At 32.4% G+C, this 20,581-nt stretch overlaps 1 protein-coding gene across 3 annotated transcripts in view; it reads right to left on the bottom strand.

The window, feature by feature from the left end:
* Window positions 1–2,246: 2,246 nt before the first annotated feature.
* ZBTB8A (zinc finger and BTB domain containing 8A) overlaps window positions 2,247–20,581 on the bottom strand; it is a 33,547-nt gene continuing 15,212 nt past the window's right edge. For 2 of the 3 annotated variants that reach the window (XM_074305376.1, XM_074305377.1), the window contains exons 3-7: window positions 18,801–18,900; window positions 12,786–13,743; window positions 10,442–10,611; window positions 6,244–6,575; window positions 2,247–3,761 (exon numbers count right to left, since the gene is read on the bottom strand). In XM_074305376.1, the coding sequence (XP_074161477.1) occupies window positions 3,749–3,761; window positions 6,244–6,575; window positions 10,442–10,611; window positions 12,786–13,716 (1,446 nt within the window). In that variant the 5' untranslated portion in view covers window positions 13,717–13,743; window positions 18,801–18,900 and the 3' untranslated portion in view covers window positions 2,247–3,748. Of the gene's footprint in view, window positions 3,762–5,821; window positions 6,576–10,441; window positions 10,612–12,785; window positions 13,744–18,800; window positions 18,901–20,581 lie in introns of all 3 variants that reach the window. The other variant, XR_012488515.1, reaches the window with a different exon arrangement.

Here is a 20,581-nt window from a genome sequence, read left to right as displayed (position 1 = left end):
TAAAAACACTGAGGTTTTTTTTCAGTTTTCTATTTTTAGTAAATTATCTTATTCAGAATATAAAAATGTATTTAAACTTTTTTTTAAAATTAAACTGAAAATATTAAGAAATTAAGAATCTTTTTACAGTCTAGAACCCTTTTTGAATTCCCTTTAGTAAAATGTGTGGAAGGTCAAGAACAAGAAATTAAGACCTCTGAAAAATGGATTGAGTGATAATTAAACTTAGAATAAAAACTACTTCTTGTTTAGTTAAAATCATTTCTTTTATTATCCCTTAAAGTGATAGGAGCAATAGCACCCCTTAGGACAGTATCTTCTTTCCCATTTTGAAGAAATGAAAGTATTAACCATAAAGAAGAAGCCCTTTCCTTGAGAACAGTAGTCAAGAAAGAAAAAGTATTTTTTTTTCCCTGAAATGAAATTTTTAAACTTTTTTTTGGTCATGGATCCTTTTTCGCAATATAGGGTAGTGTGCTGTTTCATAGAATAATTGAATTAAATGCTAAATGTCAGTTAGAGGTTAGTGCAAATAAATGGCACTTTTTTTTTTCCTGTTCAAATTCAAATTCCCCAGGTTAAAAATCCCTGTTCTAGAATGCTGACCTCAAACAATATTTTTTAACATATTGCAGCTTATTCAATATTCCTATAAATGTCACCTCAAATTGTCTTAGGGTTGATCCATGACACAATTCCAGCAATTTGGATATCCATTTTTCTCTATGCAAGAAATGCTTTGATGTAATGTTCAATTAATATTGTTTCTGGCATAATTGTGCTTAACACAGAGTATAGTTTGGATAATTTTTTTCTTCAACAAAAGTAATAATTAGGAGTAATAGCATGAAAAATCCAAAATTGCAGATAATTCAAAAACTAAATTTCAAAACTTTGGAATTTTTTTTCCTCCCCCCATGGGGAAGGGTGCTTTAGTTATATCGTTAAGTATTTTGTGTTTTGAAACTCATACAACTTTAAAAGAAATTTAGCTAGGAAAAGCCTGATTGGATTGTTGTCCTCTTTTCCCATTTTGATCTTCTGTTCTAGTTTATACCTTGTACTTTATCCTTTTCATCCTAGATTTAGTCACAAGCACCCCTCAAATTGAGTGTAGGAAGAATTGCCTTTGTAGTTCACAACTTCCAGGAAAATCTTTTTTTCTTTCCAATTTCATCCTGGATTATTGGGTTAAATGAAACAACTATTTGCATCTCTAAATGAGCAAAATAAGTAAAAGTCATATTAAGAATCTATTTTTCCAGTGCAGATAATGAAGAACTTTTATTTTGGGCACAAATGTATTACATCTCTATATAAGAAATAGTAGTTTGTAGTTATAAGTGGTATTTTGAAAATAGTATTGGACCTCAAGGAGCTGAGTAACCATCAAAAAACAGACCAATCTAGATATTTCATAAAGCTCTCTTTTGAGAATAAATAAACCTCAAATTCTTTTTTCTCATATTAAAAGGTAATCATTCTTAGGGGATAAATATAAATGCAATTGGCTTCCTCAAACTTTGAGACAATCAAGTAGAAACTAAAGGGTATATTCTCAGTTGTTTCCCAGAAGGATGACTTGAATAATCCTATTCATTTAGGTTTATGGCTAAAGTTTTTGGGGTGATATCTAAATGAATCTGTAATGTCACCAATATGAGCATTCCCTCCAGCTATAGAGATTATAACCTTACTCTTCTGAAGCTATTCCTTGTGACTCTCGTCCATATCTTTCCCTTAAGTTCACCACAGTGGTCCACTCAAGATTCTGGATACCTTCCTCTTGATGGTATGAAAAACCACCATCCCAGAAACAAATGATGCTATTTCACAAATTTTCTACAACTTAACAAAAATATGAAGAACAAAAGCAAATGAAATGGAATAAGAAAATAGCTATTTTAAAAGTCAATTTACTTAGCATTTTTCTTAAGAGGATAAGAAAGTGAAAGGATAAAGAAAAGATAACTATGATTACTTGCCAAGAAATAATATATATAATATACTATCTGATTACTTAAATAAGTATACTATTTGATTACTTGCTTTAAAAATCTGATTTAAAAGTTTGTGGGATGGGGGAGGGGGGACATGTTGATATATCTAAAATGAGGTTTGAGGAGCCTTAGTAATTTCTTTTCCAAACCCTGTTCTTCTCATTGGCACGAAAATTCAATTAAGATGGATTGAACATCAAAACAAAAAGTTGAACATAACAGGAATTACATTTCACAACTTACAAAGACATCTTAATATACTTTTAATGCCATTTTTGTGATAACCTGAATTTCATGTCATTTAAAACTCATGTAGTTAAAAGTAGTTTGTTTTATATGAACAATATTTATTTCACATATGGTATATCCATATAATGCTTTAAAACAAATTAATGTTATTTGTAAAAAGTTACCTTATAAAACTAGAGTGATAAACATTACAGTTTATGATCTAAATCGTACATATTACTCTAAAATTCCAAGAATCTGATGGGTTTACTTTCCATTTCTGCCATTGTTACTTAAATGTCTTGTGCCTTTGAGTCCTTATCTTTAACGTGAAATAACTGACCTATTTTATAGGTATATGAAGGAAAATGATTATTACAGCACTTTGCAAATATAAAATGCAGTATAAAGGCTAAATATGAATACTAGTAAATCGTAGTAAAATGTAATATATAATTTTTTACTTATAATTTGTAGTTTCAGGTATAGTTGAATGTCAGGAAAGCTCTGGAAATGGTGTTACACAATATTCCAATTAAATTCTTAAATGTACCATTTCTTAATGTTTTATAGTAAGTTTTGAAAATTAAAATTTCAAAAGCTGAAAATATAAGGGGAAGAGATATTTATTAGGCCACATGGCTTATAAAAACAATTCTTGGTGAATTTAATATTGAACTAACAACCATCTGATAACTCATAAATTGTCAACAGAATGTAACCTCCTTGAGAGCAGTAATTATTGGTGCATTGTATGAAGTAGATAATAAATATTTGTGGAACTGAATCAAAAATTTCTAATTGGTTTATATTAAAGCCATCTCCATATTTGATCACAGGATCATAGATTTAGAGCTAGAAGGCACCTTAGAAGTCATGTAGTCCAATTTTTTCATTTGACAGATGAAGAAACTGAAGATTAGAGAGGTGAAGTGACTTGCCTATTGTGTAGGTAGTAAGTGGCAGTGACAAATTTAAACTGAGGTTTTAAACCAGGGGTTCTCAAACTGCAGCCCCCGGGGTTATGGCAAATGGGCTGAGGGACAGTGAACTGGCCTCCTATTTAAAAAATTTGAGGACCACTGATTTAAACTGTGCTTTTACCATAGCTTATACAACAGGTAATATGATTTAATTGAATTGTTCAAAACTAACGTTGCTAAATTTTGATGTTCAATGAAAAACTTCAGAACTAACAACTATATTTATAATAAAATTTGAACACATTAAGAATTTTACTTGCTATTCCAAAAGTCATCCTCTTTTTTTAGTATCTTCATTTGTTTACATAACAATTAAATACAGGGTAAGCGATCTTAAGATGATAGAACTCAAAGAGAATTCAAGAAGCTACTTCATTTTGTTGCCTCCAGGCAGAACTGCATTTAAAAGGAGAATTAATGTTCCACATTGTTTCTGCAAGGATCCAAGATCATCGGTTAACATTCTTCCATTGACAGTTGTGACAGAGTTCAGAAGTTGATGAACAAAATGTCTACTACTGTAATCTTCACTCCAAATTAAATCAGTTTCCTGTGTTAAAAAATTTAAAAATCCTTAGTATAAGGCTTACTTAAGCAATTACTGCCCCATATAACATTTTCTCTTATATAATATTCAACCTTTCAGTCCCCTGAAATTGAATATTTATTAAGCATCCTCTGTATAGAATGCTTCATTATAGAAAAGAGTCGCTTTGTATGGAATCGCAATTTAGAAGATGTTCTTATTAGAATCTTTTTTAAAGTTAATTACAGCAATCTTTTATAATTTAATTAGAAATTTTGCAAGGATATTGTCATGTTTTTAAATTATATCTTGCTATAATGGAAAAAAAGAAGCACCAGTAAGTACCCAGTAATTTGGACCTACTTAATTTGGATGTTGTTGGTTTGGGGAATGATAACTTGGTTAATGTCTTTACTGTCAAGGGATAGTATTTCTGAAAAAATACAATTATTCTATATACCCTGGTATGGTCCCATGTTGAGAAGAAATATTAGCATTCATGCTGACAGTATTTACATTCCCATGCAGAAAAGATAATAGCATAAAAGAACATTCAAAACATAAATTTTGAGAGTGCACACATTTAAATGTAAATGTACACATGTAAAATGAAAGCGCATATGAGATACTACTTCATTCATAGGATTGAATTTCAAATTAGCCATTGTGCCTATAGATTCCCAATTAAAATCTGTTAGTTCTGGGAAAGTTTCAACATTGCCCTCAATGCCATTCGAGAATGAGCACAGAACAGTTTTAAGCATCCTGATTCAGAGATGTTTATGTTGGAGAACCCCAGAGTATGAGCTAGATTTCCCTAGGTAATTTAAAGTATGGATAATCCTGATGAAGTTCTAAGAATGCCATAAAAGACAATGGCCTTATATTGGTGCTTATATACATTAATCTTTATGCCCACAAATTGATATCAAGGATAATAATTAAAAAAGGATACAAAAATATAAATAAGAGATACCATTTTGATGTGTAATAACATGTTTGTATATTTTAAGAGCATGCAGCCTTTACCTCAAAAAAATCTATTTCTAATGTAATAGTGACAGCACTTGCTTTGACTTTTTAATAATGCAGAGTGGCTTAGTTCTTTAATTCTACCATTTGGTTTTCAACTTTAGAACTATAGCTAATTTCTCACAAGTTTTGGTTCTTTTGGATTTATTTTATAACTTCAGCAAAACTGAAATTTACTTAATTGCTTAAGTTTAAAAAATTTAAAGCATGCTAAGTGATTATAACAATAAGAATACTTTAACTTTATTTTCAATATAAATTTTTCAAAGTTTTAGAAGCATTAGCTTACATAAAACAGTTGGTGTTGCTAATGATTTAATCTATTAAAAACAGATGTTTTACTTAGCAACACTTTAATAGTACTATATTTAAACTGTCTCATTCATTTTAGTCAACTTTGCCTTTATTCTTAATAGTTTCAGAAGATAATCAGTAAGAACAATATAATCTATTAAATTTCCATACCTTAAAACTGAAAGGGAGCAGCTAGATGGCCCCATAGATACAGTGGCAGCCCTCAAGACAGGAGGATCTGAGTTCAAATCTGGCCTGAGACACCTAACACTTCCTAGCAGTGTGATCCTGGGTAAGTCATTTAACCTCAATTGCCTCAGCAAACAAAACAAAACAAACAAACAAACAAACAAAACTGAAGCAACAAGATTTCAGATACTCTAGCCTAATTTTACTATTGGTTTCTTGCTTTTAGAAAAGTTAAAATAAAATGCTGCCTGTTTCTCTCTTTTTGTCAATCACCAAATTTAACTCACTGGCATCAAATTCAAATACAAAGGTTTTTATTTTTTGTTCACTTTCCATTTACATTTTCATCTGATTCCAGCTGCACTTTATAAGTTTTACAAATCTGACTATAATACTTCATATGAATTTCTAACTTCAAATACTGATCTTAAAACTGTAGTTTTCTAACTCCTAAGCCATCTTATACATTTTGAAATGATAAATCAGCTGTTCCAGATGTGAAATGATCATAAAAGATTTTTTTATTAGTGCATTGAGGTGGGCAGCAAGATTCTGAAATGTGCTCTTACCTTTTTTCCCCCAGGAATATGCAATATAGGATAGCTTATCTAATTTTTTTAAGCATCTGCAAAGTCTTATAAAGTTTCATGTCTGGCTATGGTTAATTTATCTTAAATATTTATTACTGAAAAATTTCTCAAGTTGATCTTCTAATGTATAAAAAGTATTACTTATAGTTGAGAGATGAGTTGTTCATCCATCCTGCCAACTCAAGCTAGGTTCTCTTTTTCAGTGCAGCAACATACTGGTACCCCAGAGCAACATGGTTCAGAATGTGAACTTAATGGTCTGTCCATAAATGCATGCAAATTAGATCAGGTCACTTAAAAAAGCCAGTATGACAGATGTGTTAACCAGATTCTCGTCAGGGGAAGAGAGAAATGTAAGCATTCAAATACAAGACATGCCGGGTCAGTTCTTTCACAACTACCTAATGTTAGGCTTAATTTCCTTTTCTTCTTCCTCATCTTCACTATCATCCACCTGCTGTATGACCAAATCAGCAGAACCATCCTCCACAATCTCCACATAAGATTTTTTTTGTCCTTCATTCAGTTGCCATTTTGATTTCTTATCTCCATCTGGAGGGGATGCAAGAGGTTGTTCGGCTCCCAAATCAAGGGGGATGCTGTCTATCCCAGCCTCGGCAAGGCACTCATTGCACAGTCTGTAGCGCCTTGTTCCTTCCTGTACCACCTGTCCAGTCAGATCAGTAACGTGACGCTTGCATTTTCGGCAGATTAGCTTGCATGCCTGATGAATCTATGAGAATAATTAAATAGATACAGAATCATTGTTGTTGTTTTGGTTTTTTCCCAAAAGAAGGACACATTATAAAACAGAAAGATGTCACTTAAGAGGATATCCAATTTCAGGTTAAGTTTGAAAGATTTAAAGTAAAATCATATTTGTTATTAGGATTAATATCCATTAAGTTCAATTCTTAAGCTCCAGAATACTTCAATTGATAGAATTTTTCTAAAATGTTAAGTTATAACATCAGTCTTCCAACAGATGTCTTATGGCACAAAGAAACTTGGCGTGATAGCAGCACAAACTCTAGAATTTCATACCAAGTTGAAAAGACTAAGAATGTGCCTGGATTATGGACCGTTATACAAAGATCAGCTTTGAGAGGCCATTTAGTCAACAGTCACCTTTTTCTGGCCATAATAAATCACAAGAAAGCAACTACCAAGTTGGAATAAAGGCTTTGCACTCTATCAGGAAAGGAGTGTCTACATTGATAAATCTTTTGAAGTAAAAAATAAAGTTTTGATAATTAGGATAATTAATTTAATCCTTCCTAACTTTAAATTTCCTTTAATCAAATAATATTTTGGCAAAACATGGCAAAAATATACAATTTATGGGAAGATATAATTGAACTATTAATTTTTCCCCTGTGCTTGGTCTTAGAGGGGAATACCAGGGGGAATGGTTAAAAGAAGTTGCAGATACTAGCATGATCCACTCAAGTATGGATTGGACTAGATATCTTTAAAAGTCCTTTCAACTATAAGATGAGGCTGGGAAAGTTAAAATCTTCACCCTAACACAACTTGACCCCCAAATCCTACCTTATTTTATTTGGCTTTTGTTGTTACATTAGAGAAAATAAATATTTTCTCCAAATTAAAATTTAACAAAATTAGTGGGTTTTTTTTAATGGGGAAAGGGTTACCTGCTATTGTTTCTTAAAAGCAGTGTCATATCTTATAATACTCAACTAAAAATGAGAAAACCTGCTTTCTCAAGTCCTAGTATTATCATTTTACTAGCCATCTGATCTTAAATCACTTAATTTTTCCATTCCATTATGTCTTGTATATAACTTATAATTCTTTTCTATTTCTCTTTAGATGATAGCTTACTAAATAGAATTGGCAAATGTTTTAGACCTTGAAAATAGGTGGATTTTCTTTTTTTTTGTAATTTATGTATTTGTTTGTTTATTTATTTATTTTTAATTATAGCTTTTTATTTACCAGATATATGCATGAGTAATTTTACAGCATTGACAATTGCCAAACCTTTTGTTCCAATTTTTCCCATCCTTCTTCCCACCCCTTCCCCTAGATGGCAGGTTGAACAATACATGTTAAATATGTCAAAGTATAAGTTAAATACAATATATGTATACATGTCCAAACAGTTATTTTGCTGCAACAGAAGAATCAGACTTTGAAATAGTGTACAATTAGCCTGTGAAGGAAATCCAAAATGCAGGCGGACAAAAATAAAGGGATTGGGAATTCTATGTTCATAGTTCTAGGTTCATAGTCATCTCCCAGAGTTCTTTCGCTGGGTGTAGCTGGTTCAGTTCATTACTGCTCTATTGGAACTGATTTGGTTCATCTCACTGTTGAAGATGGTCACATCCATCAGAACTGATCATCATATAGTATTGTTGTTAAAGTATATAATGATCTCCTGGTTCTGCTCATTTCACTCAGCATCAGTTTATGTTAAATCTCTCCAGGCCTCTCTGAAATCATCCTGTTAGTCATTTCTTACAGAACAATAGTATTCCATAATATTCATATACCACAATTTATTCAGCCATTCTCCAATTGATGGGCATCCACTCAGTTTCCAGTTTCTGGCCACTACAAAAAGGGATGCCACAAACACTCTTGTACATTACAGGTCCCTTTCCCTTCTTTAAAATCTCTTTGGGATATAAGCCCAGTAGTAACACTGCTGGATCAAAGGTATGCACAGTATGATACCTTTTTGAACATAGTTCTAAATTGTTCGCCAGAATGGCTGGATGTATTCACAATTCCACCAACAATGTATTAGTGTCCCTGTTTTCTCACATCCCCTCCAACATTGTGCATTATCTTTCCCTGTCATCCTAGCCAATCTGAGAGGTATGTATGGTATCTCAGAGATGTCTTAGTTTGCATTTCTCTGATTAATAATGACTTGGAGCATCTTTTCATATGGCTAGAAATAGTTTCAATTTCTTCATCTGACAATTATCTGTTCATATCTTTTGACTATCAATTGGAAAATGGCTTGATTTCTTATAAATTATATTTTTGGAAATGAGGCCTTCATCAGAAGCTTTGACTGTAAAAATGTTTTCCCAGTTTATTTCTTCTCTTCTAATCTTATCTGCATTACTTTTGTTTGGACAAAAACTTTTCAATTTGATATAATCAAAATTTTCTATTTTGTGATCAATAATGATCTCTAGCTCTTCTAATAGGTACATTAACAAACATAGCACAATTAGAATCAGTACTAATTATGCTGTTACTTAGAAATCATCTTTTTAATAACAATCTGAAAACCCAAAGAGTTGTCAAAATGCTTGATTTCATAGAATTCATTTCTCTGTCAACATCCCTTCTATAAGACATTTAAGTGGGGCTATCATGGTAATATTCTTCAGGATAATATCTACTTAGGTATAGAACATAAAAGGAATGAGATTTGGAAATAAACACTGAAGTGTGAATAGTCATTATTACTACTGACATTGCTTCAAACCACTAGGTTCTTTGATATATTAGGCCAGGGTCTCCAAAATTTTTTATAAGGTAAGCTTTCTACAGATACTAATAGGACACTGGGCACTTTATACCGTCTTACACTACCTCAGTTTGATCATATGGAACAGACCTAAAAAAAGTTAGATAACTGCATTGTGATGGAATACTATTGACTGTAAGGAATGAGGAAAGAGATGATCTCAAAAAGGCATGAAAAGATTTATATGAACTGATGGTAAGTGAAGTAAACAGAACCAAAAGAAAAATTTATACTCAACTTCAATATTATGAAAATGATCTATTTTGAGGACTTTTATAAACCAGTGAATGAAATAAGTAAAACAAGAACAATTTATACAATTACTTTGAAAGTTTTAATAACTATGATAAATTTAATGACTATTTTTGATTCCTGAAGACCAATAATGAGATATGATATCTATTACATACACAGACATGATAAATTTAGAGTGTATGATGAGACATACATGCACATTTGTATACAGGCATTGGGGTGGGTATTTTGCTTATGCATGTGTTATAAGAAATTGATTATTGGGGCATTTAGGTGGCACAATGGATAGAGCCCCAGCCCTGAAGTCAGGAGGACCTGAGTTCAAATCTAATCTCAGACACTTAAAACTTCCTAGCTGTGTGATCCTGGCCAATTGTCTCAGAAAAAAAAAAAAAAAAAGAAGAAGAAGAAATCTATTATTATTTTCCAATGGAGTGAGAAATGTGAAGGAAAGATTTCTGTTAATGGGAAGATGATGTAGCTAGGAAATATTGCATGGGCTTTCAGATGAGGTATTATTAATTTTATTTAAAGATTTTACTTTATTATAAGAGATCCCACAAAGGGAAAGTAATATGTAAATGTTTGTAATGTAAAAACTAAACATCAACACACCCTTTTAAAAAAGAAAGTGGGCCCCAGGAACAAGGAAAGGAGCTTCATGGCCTTATGACCTCAGGGGATAGCAGCCTTGGGTTTGGGGAAGCTGTCTTCATGTTTGTACCTTGGGCAAAATCCTGACTGTCTTGCGATAGTACTGGCACTTTATTGTTTTAATATCCACAAGTATACGTTACTAAAATAAACATTAAAAATTTTCAAGTACGTACTGTTCGAAAATGGCTACTTAAATGGTCTAGTCTGCTGAATCTTTTCCCACAGGCTTCACAAGGATAGGGCCGTTCTCCTGTATGGCAACGAAGGTGGCGCTTTAGGTCTGCTTTCCGTTTTACCACATGTGTGCAGAATGGGCATTTGAATCTCATTCTAGGCAGTTCATCTGTTATAAAACAATCTCATTAAATAAATAGCAAGTTTGCACAATGATTCTAGTAAAATATAAAACATGAAAAATTTTCAGACTTTTTTTAACTTAAGGAAGTTTTTATCAAAACTATATATTCAATAACCAAAGGAGTATGGCTATGTTAAGTACATTCTCCTGATTTACTACACTTTTGAAAAACATCCCATTTTGAAACTAGATGGACCAAAAATAGGCAAATTACTACTGTTAAATAACTTAACCATTTAAGTAATTCATTAAAAATAGAGTTAATAATTACTATTTATAGGGAAATATGCAAATTGTTAGTGTCCATACAAAATAACTGATGTGGATTTTAACTTTAAAGTTTGCAAAAATAATGTGTATTATCTTGAATAAGTTTTACAACAGCTCTGTGAATTAGGTGCTCTATAGATCATTATCCCTGTTTTACAGATGAGGAAACCGAGGTTCAGAGTTAACTGACTTGGCCATAGTTACACAACTGGTGTCAGAAGAAGGATCTGAATCCAAGTCTTCCTGACTCCAAGTCCAGCACTCTATCCATTACTTGCCATGCTGTCTCTATAAAAGACTAAAAATATTAACAAAAGAAAAAAAGACAATTTGTCACAAAGGCAAACAATGCATCAATTTAATAGCCTTTCCCCCCTCTAAGGCAATTAGGATTAAGTGACTTGCCCAGGGTCATACAACTAGGAAGTGTTAAGTGTCTGAGGCCTCAGGTCCTCCTGACTTCTGGGCTTTAATAGCCTTTTTATAAAAGATTGCCTATATTATTGGGGCAATTAACCCCTAATTTATAAAAGTTAACAAGTTAACCATGTTATCAGTACATTATAATTTCCACTTCTGCCCAATTTGGAGGCAGAAAAGAGAGACGATGGCTTTTTGCTCTTTTGTAAAAGAACAATAATTTTTAAATCCTATTACCTCCATAATCAAAACAAAAAATCCTTTTGTCTTTCAAAGCCCTTTATTTCCTGTTCCCTTCTATGTTCCAGTTTTTTAATACCTTACTCCTATACCTGTATTTTCTATAACCCAGATATATTGTTTCCTTGCATAAGACACCACGTTTCCCAACTCCTATACTTCCAAGGTATTTTCATTGACTTATCCCTAAAGCCCTTATACCTCCCACATTCCTTGACTTCTTTTGGGTCCCAGTTAAAATTCCATCTTCCCCAAGAAAATTTTTCTGTTCTCCTTTAATGTTAATGCCTTCCTTCTATTGATTCTCTCTAATTCATCCTGTATATAATTTATCTGAAGTTATAGGCATAGCTTTCCCTCATTAGATTGTGAGTTTCTTGAAAGCAAGAACTTTTTATCCCCTTTTTTATATCTCTAATGCTTTACTGCTAAAGTGCCTATACATAAGAGGAACTTAATTAATAACTCTTGGTGTGACTATTTGGGGCTTATAATTTTTTTTAAACTACCATTGTGGAAAATTTTTACTACACTCCCCTTGTATACTTACCAGTACCTTGTCAATATTGGATAATAACATCTGATAGTAGTATATATTAGTCATATGAAAAAGTATAATATTGGGGCAGTGGATACTTCCCCCCCAAAACCAGGAGGACCTGAGTTCAAATCCGGCCTCAAACACTTAACACTTCTTAGCTTGCTTCCTAAGCAAGTCACTTAACGCTAATTGTCTCAGCAAAAAAAATAAAATAAAATAAAAAGTACAACATTAATGCTAGGATAGGAGGGAATATAGAAAGATATGCAGTTTTCATTCAATTTCCTCTATCTAATTTGATGGACTTAGAGCTAATTTAATTCCCTAGTTACCAAGCCTATGAGAATGTTATATCAATTTACATGATCATTTTCCCTCCCCTTTGTCAAAATTTTATAATCAGTTATTTTTGCAAAACTATAATATATTTGGAAAAAAATAAAAGATTTAGATCAGTTTTAAAAGACTGAACTGTTTAGGAATTAGGATAGAATATTAACAGCAATCTCCCTATTGTACTAATAGAAAAGTATATTTTGCCTCTTGTCATTTCTTGGCTGTCAATAAATGTATTCAATATCTATGTCCTCTTTATGTGGGATTTCTTTAGCTTGGCAATTAATTAATTGTAAAGGATAATGTTATGAGAAAACCTTGAGTATAAATCTTAAAAGCAATCACTTCTTACCTTCACTCCAACTGCCCATAACCCCTAGAATTAAAGGCATATTGGAATAGGGTTCATCAGTTTTGGGCGACTTGGATGTAGCCCTAGAGGATTCTTGTTCTTGTTGGGAACCTGGAAGACTTCTGGAGGTAACGTCGGACCCTTTGCTATATTTATGTCCCACACGGGGGGAGTCAATCCCAGCTTCATTCTGGATCTTTTCTTCGCACACAGTGGTGTTATTAAGCGGCTCAGAAGTTCGCTCTTCAAGTTTGCTTGACTTGTAATGAGGAACATCCGCAGACTGTGGTAGCCCCAAATGCCTGGACTTTTTCACAGACTCTGGTCTTAGTTCGTGTTTGCTTGGGACTTGCTGAGGGTTCCGCTGGGAAGCTGGATAGTAGTTGTAATTACTCCATGGTTTCCCACTCACGGCACATGTCCCTTGATCTGGATTTACGTGAGATTGCGGGGGGCTGCTTTCTCCACACCAGCCAGCATTATAGGAACGTTCTGCTACTCCGTTGGAACTGGCATCTTTATCAGAGAGACTAAAATAGCGATCCTTTTCTTTTTCACTTATATCAAGAGAGGACTTAATGAAGGTCTTGCAGACACTAATAACATCAGTCATCTGAAGGAAACTAGCCGCTGACATTACTTCTATGACATTTTGACCCGTCAGAGAAAGTTTGCCTGAATATACAAAGTCCAAAATAACAGTAAAAGTATCAGGGGAGAATGCCTGAAATGTAGCTGTGGTTGGTTGACTTGTCTCCTTTGAGCTCTGAGAAAGGAGCATTTTAAAGTAGCCACTGCTCGCAAAAAGCACATTTCTATGTGCTTTGAAGACCTTCCCTTCAACTAAAATATTACAGTCACAAAAAACATCTTGCCTACGTTGCTCGTTAAGTTGTTGCAACAGGTGAGACTGATGAGAGGAAATCTCCATCCTTGAGGAAATGGAAAACACAGTTACCTAAAAATAAATGAGATTGCCTTTTAAAGAGTGATTTAACTGAAATACAATCAGTGGATTCCATTTAATTTTTTTCCCCACAAAACCATACTTTGGTGGTCATCTTCCTCATTCATAGATTTCAATTTTAGAGGCTCTACACACACACAAACACACACACACACACACACACACACACACAACCTTACTTAATCAAAAAAAAATCAATTTTACGAAAGTTTTATTACGATTATTTTAACATGATGAATCCGAAATGAAGCATACCTTATGAAGTCAATAGAAAGTAAGTCAGCATAAATTCAAAAGTTTAATCAGGACTATTTTAATAGATCTGTCTTTAAGAAATTTAATTGCAAAAATAAATTATCAACAAAAATAAATGTTTAAATTCTAGATATTTTCTTTTAACTGACGTATGAAAAAATTACATACAAAAACAGAAGGGGATACTTTTTTACAGGCAGCTAGATGGGGCAGTGAGGTGGCACAGAAAATAATAATGTTGAGTCTGGAGTCAGAAAGACAAACTTTCCTGAGTTCAAATCTGAGCTCAGACACTTACTAGCTCTGTGACCCTGTTTGTCTAAGTTTTCTCATCTATCAAATGAGCTGGAGAAGGAAATGGCAAATCACTTATGTTTGGCAAGGAAACACCAAATGGATTCACAAAGAGTCAGACACAACTGAACAACAACAATTTTACACAACTATGGCTAGGAACACAAAAGATCATAAAAGCCAAAACAAATAATTTTGACCACAAAAAATTCGAATTTTTTTTCCAAGCACAAAATCATTGCACTAGAATAAAATATATTATAAAACCGGGGTGTATCAAATAAAAGACATGTATTTTCTGATGTAGGCAATGTGGGGATTTGTTTTGGTCTGCTATGGGTTCTTTTTTAATTTTTCAGTGGAGGGGTTCAAGACAACATAGAATGGAAGTCTTGGCTTGTCTCCTCCTCCAGCTCCCCAAAGAAAGGCTCATTGGAGAATGTTTCTTGTTATCAAGATTTTAGAATTTTGCTTTCTTATTCATTCTCTTAATCTTTTGTTCTCCCCCACTGGAAATCTGGACTTTATTCCAGGACCTATCTATTATTAAGTTCACTTTGGACTTATCTTGCTTGAAACCAAGCTTCTACCTCAGTTGTAGACTACAAAAACCGGGACACAAATACATTGTTGGTGGAGTTGTAAAATGATCTAACCATTCTTGAAAGCAATCTGTAACTATGCCCAAACGGCTATCAATCTGTACATACTCTTTGATCCAGCAGTGTCTCTACTGGCCCTGTGTCCCAAGGAAATGTGCAAAAATGTTTGTAGCAGCCCGTTTTATGGTGGTAAGTAATTGGAAAACGAGTAGATGCCCATCAATTGGGGAATGGCTGAACAAGTTGTGGTATATGAAGATAATGGAATATTAGTATGCTATAAAAAATGATGAACAAGCTGATTTTAGAAAGGCCTGCAAAGGTTTACAAGAACTGATACTGAGCGAAACAAGCAGAACCAGGAATACATCATACACAGTAATAGCAATATTGTGTGATGATCTACTATTACAGATTTGGTTCTTCTCAGTGGTTTAGTGATCCAAAACAATCCCAATAAACTTTGGACAGAAAATGCCATCTGAATCCAGAAAAAGAACTATGGAGATTAAATGTAAATCAACAAATGCTATGTTTAATTCTTTTTTCTGTTTTTTTTTTTTTTTTCTTTTTCTCCCAGGGTTTTTTCCTTTTGCTCTGATTTTTCTCTCCCGACATGATTCATAAAGCAATGTATATTAAAAATAAATAAATTTTTAAAATAAAAAGCTATAATGGTGATATTTATATTACTGGTAATCTTGATGTAAATATCAAACCTGATTCCATCAAGAATAGTTTGTACAAACTAATCGCATTTCCTCTTATTGAAAGAATTACAGGAGAAGTAGATATGGAAAATACTGACTTTTCTTATTATTTTAAGTAGATAGAGATATGGGATTGATGATAATATAATGTATACAAACTACTCTTGATGGAATCAGGTTGATTTTTGGCATTATGCTTCCTTTTACAATTACAATGACTGTAAAACATCTATAAGCAAAACCTCAAAGAAAAAGACAGCTTGGACACAAAGTGAACTAGAATTTTTGGAAGAGGCTAAATAAGAATTTTTTTTTAATGTTGAAAAATGATTTTATAAATTAAATGAAAGTCCTAAAGAAAGAAATTTGGGGGAAGAGGGAATGAGACCTATAAAGAATTAGAAAAGGAATCAATACCTTGGGTATGAGACATACAAAACCTTGTCTAAACAATAAATTCCCTGAAAATTAGAATGGACTAAATAGAAAGTAATGACTCCATGAGATGAGAAGTAATAAAAGAGTTAAAAAACTAAAACAGAAGAAAAAAGATGTAAAATATCTCCTGGTAAAACTAAATAATTTGAAAAACAAATAGATCCAAGAAGAAAAAAATTCAAGAATCATTGAACTACCTGAAAATGAGGTCCAAAAAAGGCTCTAAACACCCTATTTTCAAGAAATATTAAAATAAAACTGCCCAGATATCTTAAGAAACCAAAGGGTAAAATAGAAATAAAGAATCCATCAGAAACTCCTATATGAAAACTTCTAAAAATATGATAGCCAAAAATCCAAAGCTAAGAAAAGATACTGCAAGAATCCAGAAAGAAAAAAATTCAATTACTGAGTAGTCACAGTGAAGAGCACACATGATTTAGGAGTTATCACTGTAAAAGAGTAGACAATATATTTCAAAAGGCAAAGGATAAGAGAGTGGTTATCACTCTAAGCTGCTCTCAGTGATTATAGAAAAAATTTAGAGGAATAAGTGCTATGGAACTAGAAATGAGGAAATATCCCAGTTTTCAAACTAAGAAAGTGGATGGAATTTATAATTACGGACTGGTAATCTTGATGTAAAACTCTTATCAACATTTTTAAAAGTTTGTTTTAAGTGAGTAATTTCTGAGAAATTAGAAAAGGAAGCATAATGCCAAAAATCAACCTGATTCCATCAAGAGTAGTTTGTATACATTATATTATCGTCAATCTCATATCTCTATCTACTTAAAATAATAAGAAAAGTCAGTATTTTCCATATCTACTTCTCCAGTAATTCTTTCAATAAGAGGAAATGTGATTAGTTTGTACAAACTATTCTTGATGGAATCAGGCTTGATATTTACATCAAGATTACCAGTAATATAAATATCAAAAGAGGCTTATAAATATAATTTTTTTTTCAAATTCAATAGATAATATAAAGTTGGGACACATAGTTAATGGATGACAGAACTGGAGACAAAAAAAAAAAAACCTCAAAAATGATGTAAGTTAAATATAATAAGATGGAATTCAACAGTGATAAGTATGAAGTCTTACACTTGGATTTTTTCAAAATCAATTGTCTAAAGAAAGGATGGGGAGATATAGCTGATCAACACTGATATGAAAAAAATCTGAGTGTTTTTAAGACTACAAGTTCAATTTTCAATAAACAAGCAAACAAAGCTAATAAAACAATCTTAGGCTACATTAAGAAATACAATTAATTGCCAGGTTTGGGGTGGTCATAGTTCTGCTGTATTCCGCCAAGATCAGATCATATATGAATTATTATGTTCAGTTCTGGGTACCACATTCAAGAATGAAAATGACAGGCTGGGAGCATACAGGATAATGATTAAGGGATTGGGAATCATGTCATATGAAGTTCAATTGAAGGTAGTGGGAGATGTTTATCCCAGAGTAGAAAAGACTGAGTGGGGAGAGGATGAGGAACATGATGGAGTTATCATAAGAAGGATTATATTTGTATCGCTTTGTCCTAGATACTACAGCTGGAAATAATAGGTTGATGTTACAAAGAGATAGTTATCTATTCAATGTAAGGAAAAGCTTCCTAATAATTAAAACTGTGCAAAAGTAAATAGTGTAAGATAAGAGATGCATCTTAAAAGTATAGGTTTTGTGTTACAGAGGAATACTATGGTATATTTTAGAGAGAATTTCTATTCATTTTCAGGTGGAATAGATGACTTTTTTGTTTCCTTCAAAGCCTAAAATTCTCTAATTTTGAAATGTTTTAGAAAGATTAAGATGATAATGGATTAAATAAGAGAAATGATAGGAAAAGAAAAATAACTTAGCTGATTTTGTCCTAATGAGGTAGTAATTGGGATGAATTGAATGCACATATATTAAAGTACTACAATGAAGAAATCATCAGAAAGATTTAATTGATATGATAGCAAAAGAGTCTAAAATTATTTTGAAGTTTTGAGTCTGGTGACTGGGGGCATCATTAGTAGACACAAGGAAGTCAAAGAGCGATACTATTTTGGGGGGGGAAATTGATTTCAGACATGTTGAATTTAATTTGAAACTATGACAATATTCAAATAGAAGGTTTGAATAGGCAGTTTTGAAATGTGGGAGCAGACCTCAAAACTGAAGGGATTGTTTCTAACGTTATTTAGACTGGGGAGATGGAAATAGATGAGTTTTCTATAGGAAACATGGGAGCTAAAAACCAAGGAAAGAGTTCATGTCTAAGGGATAGAAAAATGTAAATAACAGGAAGAAAGAGTTTCAGGAAATTCAGGAGGAAAAACTTGCAAAGTAGAGGGTCAGAAGAAAAGAATAATAAAAATTAGATGACTTTGTTATTGGGGATGTTGCAAAAAAGGAATTTATCATTAGGTAAGAGTTGGACTGAATGGACTGAAGCTCTTTCAAACTCTGAAATTCTGAATCAAAGAAGTAAAAGAATTTCAAGAAAAGAGGGAAGGAGACTCAATAGTAAAAATCAGACTCAATGTTTTGAGTATGAAAAGGATGGCAGACAAGTTAACAAACTAGGGAAATATCAAAGGAACATTTATTGGAAGAACTAGTCAATATATCCCATATATTTGAAAAATTCACAAAGTGAATATTTAAGAAATGAATAAATATGTTCTGACTTTATTACATAAATCTGCTAGTTTTGTACACTGAAGTAGCTATTTGTCAATAATTATACCTGTAAATAAGTGAGTACTTCTCCTGAAAAACCAATTAAGTGAAATAGAGTCGAAACAGGGCAGTGTCCAAATCTGCCAATTTGGGCTATCTCGTACTTCCTGTAAAGAGAAAATATAAGTACTTTTAATATGCTTTAACAATAGATTATATAAGTGCTGAGAAAAATATTTAAAATACTATAATTAGACATAGAAAGACATTAGTCATGGAGTTTAAGTTTTATTTTTCTGTGAAAAGTCACAGGATGGTCATAGCATTTAGCTAGACCAAGGACCTTCCACCAAAATACTTCGCATTCATTTATGAAATAACTTTTATTTTTATTGATATCTTTTTAACATATTCATCTCCATCTTCCCTTTTCTCCCTACATAGTAAGCTATTCCATATGATAAATATACAATTCACTAAATAAATAAATGGGGGAGGGGGTAGTTCAGCAAAACCAACAACAAACACATCAGCCATATCTGACAGTAAAAACCCAACTTCTGCAAAGAAAGGGAAGATGAATTGAATTTTTCAACTCTTCTCTAGAGCCAAACTAGGTCATTATAACTAAACAGTGTTCAATATTTTTCCCCATTTACACACTACTGAAATTGTGTATATTCTTTTGCTAGTTCTGCTTACTTCAATTTTCTTCAATATGTCTGAATTTTTATTTGCTGTTTTTTATAGAACAGTAACATTCCATTATATTCACATACATAATTTGTTTTCCTATTTCTCCATTAATAGGCATCTATTTCCAATTCTTTCCTACTACAAAAAGTGCTGCTACGAATATTTTTTATGTATCTAGCACTTTTCTGTCTTTGATCTATTCAAGAATGTGTGAGATATGGGATTGGGGGATAGGAGATGCCTAACTATGATCAGTGGGACAAAAGGTCTGACATAATTCCTATATATACGTGTGTGAGTTGGTGGTTGTGTGTGTTTGTGTATATTTATATATACAATATATAATTGTATAAATATATACAATATATTATATATAAAATATAATTTGTGTAAATTCTGTAAATACCTTGAATATCAGACCCAATTTCAGAAATATTTGATATATGTATTTTCACCAAACATTGAAATTATTTATTTTGTCTCTTGTGATCACCATTTATTTGGTTAAGAATTTTCCAACATATTTGTGAAAGCATTTGATCTGATTCTCTACCAGAAAGTAGATTTCACATAGTTATCTGGATGGATTCCTGGTCTTTTTGCTGATAAGAGTCCAGCACAATAGTATTCCTTCCCTCGTATTTTTATACTGTTCTTGGTTCATTCATTTCCCAATTGATAGACATATTCTTTGATTCCCATTCTTTAACACTTCAAAAAGAGCTTTGGGGAGTTTCTTTTAGGAGAGGATAGATTTTTTGTTGTTTCCATTTTAACCTTTGGTTTCTTATATGAGATCTGACTGGTTTGCTTTAAAAATTTCTTGAAATTTGATATGGAGACTCTTTTTTTGGTCATGGTGTTCAAATAGTCCATTGATTATTTTTTGACTTTTTAAGGCAATAGGAATGATTTTTATTTTGGATGTTTTTTATTTTTCAATTCCAAATTCACTCCCTTCCACTTCAGTCTCCCCAATCAATTGAGAAAGCAAAAATAAAACTCCCTACAAATATACATAGTTATACAAAACTAATATCCATGTTAGATATGTTACCAAAAAAATTAAGAAAAATAAATAGAATATGCTAACAGTCTATTCTCTGAGTTTATCAGTGCTCTACCTGAAGGCGGATAGCATGTTTCCTCATG

This window comes from Sminthopsis crassicaudata, chromosome 3 (genome assembly GCF_048593235.1).
Source record: "Sminthopsis crassicaudata isolate SCR6 chromosome 3, ASM4859323v1, whole genome shotgun sequence".
Taxonomy (NCBI): Eukaryota; Metazoa; Chordata; class Mammalia; order Dasyuromorphia; family Dasyuridae; genus Sminthopsis; species Sminthopsis crassicaudata.
This window is presented reverse-complemented; position numbering and strand designations above follow the sequence as displayed.